Genomic DNA, 4,427 nt, shown 5'->3' on the forward strand with positions numbered 1-4,427 from the left:
CTCAGCTCCCGATAGCCCGCCCTTCTCAATCACAAGCACGGGGACCAGCGCCACCCGTGTTTCCCTACCGACAGGTGGGTCCGATCCCGAGCCACGTAACAAGACCCCACCTGTCAGGTGAATCTTCCGGGGCAAGGAGCGGGAAACATTTCGCGGCAGCGGCGGCGGTTCCCCCAAATTTCTCCCTCCCTTTTTTCGCTCCGCGTCCCCTCAATGGTTCCCTATTAAAATCTCCCCATTCCCCTTCCCCCCTCCCTCCCTCCGCCGCTATCCCCCTCCCAAACCCCGCGCGCCCAGATCCTACCTAGGGTTTCCCGATCTCCTACCCCTCCCGCTTCCACCGCCGGGCCGCCGACGAGGAGAGCGCCGCCACGATGTTGGAGCTGAGGTTGGTGCAGGGGAGCCTCCTCAAGAAGGTCCTCGAGGCGATCCGCGAGCTGGTCACCGACGCCAACTTCGACTGCTCCGGCACCGGGTTCTCGCTGCAGGCCATGGACTCCAGCCACGTCGCGCTCGTCGCCCTGCTCCTCCGCGCCGAGGGGTTCGAGCACTACCGCTGCGACCGCAACCTCTCCATGGGCATGAACCTAAACAACATGGCCAAGATGCTCCGATGCGCCGGCAACGACGACATCATCACCATCAAGGCCGACGACGGGTCCGACACCGTCACCTTCATGTTCGAGTCGCCCAGTAAGTTCCCAATCGCTTCTCGCCTTTTTTGTTTTCATTAGTTGTCGATGCTTCTGTAATCTTATTCCTGACCGTGATTATTTTGTTTTGGGAATGAACAGAGCAAGATAAAATTGCCGATTTCGAGATGAAGCTGATGGACATCGACAGTGAGCACCTCGGCATCCCGGATTCCGAGTACCAGGCCATCGTCCGCATGCCGTCGGCTGAGTTTATGAGGATCTGCAAGGACCTCAGCAGCATCGGGGACACTGGTACATAGATTATTTTTGTTGGTTTATGCAGCAGGCTATTTGTTACTGTTGCACATAGTTGGTTCTAGTTCTTGTGGCTTAAACACTTGCCATTTCTTCTTGTAGTTATCATCTCGGTGACTAAGGAGGGCGTCAAGTTCTCAACCTCAGGAGAAATTGGGAGCGCTAACATCGTCTGCAGGCAGAACCAAACTGTTGACAAGGTACCTTTTAGCATCGTTGACCTTTAATTGGAACAAATCCCATCCTCTGCATCTATCTGTGTTTGTGGCCTGCAAAATGCTATGGATAATGATAGTATGAGTGTTCTTTAATAGATTAGTGCTACCCACCACATTCATGGTTCCACTCAGGTTATTTGCAGTGTAGATACCCATGTTTTGCCTGTCTGCAGTAGGCACAGATTAATAGTTAAAGTAGTTAATTCACTTTGCTTGCTAAGTTACGGTCCTCTGTTAGGTGTTCTAGTTCAGTGTATATGATTGGATATCTATTTCAGCACTAGCTGTTTGTTAATTTGTCTAGCAGTTAAGCTAAATATTTTAGAAACCAGATCCTGTCACCTCATTTAGTTGATTGAATGGGAATTTGGAAAACTGAATTGAATCAGACATCTTTCTAGCATAGCTTTTTTCTGAAATAAATCTGGATGATGTGATTCTATTCTTCAATTTTTTGTCTTGTATAATATTAATAATTGCAATTGGGTCTATCATGAATCTGTTCACTGTCTGTAGTCTGATACCTATTTAAGGAATGTTTAATGAGATGTTTGCACTGGCTAAAGGATTCTGTTTTTAATCAATGCAGCCAGAGGAAGCTACCGTTATAGAGATGCAGGAACCAGTTTCCTTGACCTTTGCCCTGAGGTACATGAACTCCTTCACCAAGGCATCGTCCCTGTCTGACCAAGTGACTATCAGCCTTTCATCTGAGCTGCCAGTGGTGGTCGAGTACAAGATAGCAGAGATGGGTTACATTAGATTTTACCTGGCTCCTAAGATTGAGGAAGATGAGGAGATGAAGCCCTGATGAACAATATAGTGCTGATGTTACCTACTTTTCTTGTCTTCCAACCATCGTTTGCTTACCTATTGCTTGGAAGCGAAAAAAGATGTTATGCGTTATCTCTTAGGCCAGACTGCTTTAGCTACCTGTATTTGTGACTGTTCTGTGAATCCATGGATTTACAGTGAATCTAGATTAGTGGGTTTGTGCTTTTGTGCATGTTGGCAAAATGAGCTTTCTGGTGCTTGTAGCTTGATGATTTATGATCCATCAGTTGCAGAGTCTGTTGCATCAAGGGATCGTTCAAACTAGGAGGCAATCAGCATCCCCCGTTGAGCTATGCAGCATCAATGCAGGGCTTGTTCGCTTCAGCTTATTCAGCCGGCTTATCAGTCATCAAACAGCATTTTCCTCTCATAACAAATCAGCCGTTTCAGCTTTTCAGCCGGCTTATAAGGTATGCAGTCGCCGACTGGGCGCTGGCAGATCTCGGCACGGTCGTCCTCGGCGAGCGCCTCGTTGAGCTGGACCATCAAGTCCCGGTAGCGGCGCGATGTCCACGCACCGGCGGGAGCACGACGGAGCCGTTTGAGAGCGTGTTGTAGCGAAGTAGCCGACGCCGCGGTCCAGCCGGACCACCTCCATCGGCCGCCCTTTCGTGTTATAGCTGAGATAGTTGTCCTCGGCGTCCACGAGCGCGAAAGTCGAACTCGAACGAACATGGTAGGTGACCGCAGGCCGGGGGCTCCGATCTAACGGGTGCTAACTTCCAAGCCCATTAGACTCGGTTCTTCTACTGTTCTTCCCAGTGCAGCCGTTCGTGCTTTCCAGTTCCCACCCCCACCTCCACCGCCACGCTGCCTGCCCACCATCCGCCACCGCCCCTTCCAAATCCGTGCGCTTCATCATCCTTGCCGCCGGCTGCTACCCATCGGACATCCAGCTCCGCCCAGCTAGCGGCGCTCCCGCGCTGCCTCGCCTTCACCGTCAATCAAACCGTCGCCACCGCTAGAGTGGACCTCCCTCCTATAGGCTGGAGGTATTGGAGCTCCCGGGAAACCTGAACCCTAATCTAACCTCTGCCGCTACCGCCGCCGTCATGATCTTGACCACCACCTAGGGCCGCCGGCGCCTCCCATGCCGCCTCGCCTCTACCGCTGGCTAAATCACCGCTGCTAGGCCATCCTTCGAACCGAAGTACCAGCGCGATGGCAAGCAGCGGTGCCGGCACATGTGGAGGGGAAAAGAAGGAAGGAAGAAAGAAGCTTGACATCCGTTGGATTTATTTCACACACGAATTTTAAAGTGGAAATTTATTTAGAAAATTATCTTCCCAAAGATACGTACGTTTTTTTTGCCGCAGGCCATGACTCACGTAGCCTGGCCTAATTGGTTTGGGTTTATTGGTGGTAATGGGTTGGTTTTCGTTTTAGGCTCTTTTAGTTGGTTTCCAATAGATGGTTTCGTTTGAGTTGTGTTTTACCAGTAAACAGTTTGGAGGGGATTTAGAGGAGGTTTTTAGTTCCACGGATTAAAGTTTAGTCCTTATCACATCGAATGTTTAGATACGAATTAGACTATAATAAATGTATGCTAATTATGAATTAATTAAGCTTAATAGATTCGTCTCGCAAAATAGCCTGCATCTGTACAATTAATTTTATAATTAATATATATTTAATATTTCTGATTAGTATCTAAATATTTGTGACACGAAAGACTAAACAACCCAGAAGTTAAGGTGTGGAATAATATTTTGGGTCCAAAGGTCTCATGGGTTGCAACCCGTTAAGAATCCGCCGGCCCTATCCTATCCCCGGTTCCCCTCGCGGCCTCGAGCCTCGCCTCGCCTCGCCTCGCTTCTCTTTCCCCCGCCGTCAAGCCCGAGCCCCCGGCGTTCGGCTCCTGCCTCGGCGTCGGCGGCCTCCTCGCGTCGCACGAGGAGGAGCCCGAGACGCCGACGGCCTGGGCGGCGTCGCCCGCGACGGCGCCCGGGAGCAGTGAGGAGGCCGCGGCGGTGGCCGGGGCAAGCACTACCGCGGGGTGAGGCAGCGGCCGTGGGGCAAGTTCGCCGCAGAGATCCGGGATCCGAGATCCACGCCAAACCAGGTAAATGCCTAAGCTACACTTCTTGGGTGCGTTTCTAATCTGTTGTGATTTAATCGATGCTGTTGTAAAGGAACCCATGGTGTAGTTGCAAGCTCTGCTTAGCAAGCATTGTCCAAAGCAAAGCCAAGGTAAGACCTGCCGTCATCCACCCTGAAAACCAGTGTAATAACACTGTTGGGTAAGAGCTCTGCACGCGAGGTGATAAGGCAAGCGGTGATGCTAGGAGGTGCAGACCAACGGCTTTGCCGGGGCACGCTACTGGCGAGGTGGGAAAAGAAGTTGTCACTTCTAAATCCGGAGGGGTGGGGAAGGCTGCATTGTCGCGGGGGAAGGGGGCTTGATACAGCCCCAACTGTCGTGCGC

At 51.3% G+C, this 4,427-nt stretch overlaps 2 protein-coding genes across 12 annotated transcripts in view; both read left to right on the forward strand.

Moving 5' to 3' along the window:
- Positions 1 to 230: 230 nt before the first annotated feature.
- On the forward strand, positions 231 to 2,228 carry LOC101771789 (proliferating cell nuclear antigen). The gene is made up of 4 exons (XM_004954218.3): positions 231 to 693; positions 795 to 947; positions 1,053 to 1,150; positions 1,758 to 2,228. The coding sequence occupies exons 1-4, from the start codon at positions 375 to 377 to the stop codon at positions 1,977 to 1,979; spliced, it is 792 nt and encodes a 263-aa protein (XP_004954275.1). The 5' UTR covers positions 231 to 374; the 3' UTR covers positions 1,980 to 2,228.
- A 1,540-nt stretch (positions 2,229 to 3,768) lies between these two features.
- The window catches only part of LOC101772196 (pentatricopeptide repeat-containing protein At3g23020), a 7,153-nt gene continuing 6,494 nt past the window's right edge, over positions 3,769 to 4,427 (forward strand). For 10 of the 11 annotated variants that reach the window (XM_012848401.3, XM_022824523.1, XM_022824530.1 and 7 more), the window contains exons 1-2: positions 3,769 to 4,064; positions 4,135 to 4,192. The gene's annotated coding sequence lies outside the window, so the exon portion shown is untranslated. The remainder of the gene's footprint in view (positions 4,065 to 4,134; positions 4,193 to 4,427) is intronic. The other variant, XR_002676516.1, reaches the window with a different exon arrangement.

This window comes from Setaria italica, chromosome I (assembly GCF_000263155.2).
Source record: "Setaria italica strain Yugu1 chromosome I, Setaria_italica_v2.0, whole genome shotgun sequence".
In the NCBI taxonomy this organism is placed as follows: domain Eukaryota; kingdom Viridiplantae; phylum Streptophyta; class Magnoliopsida; order Poales; family Poaceae; genus Setaria; species Setaria italica.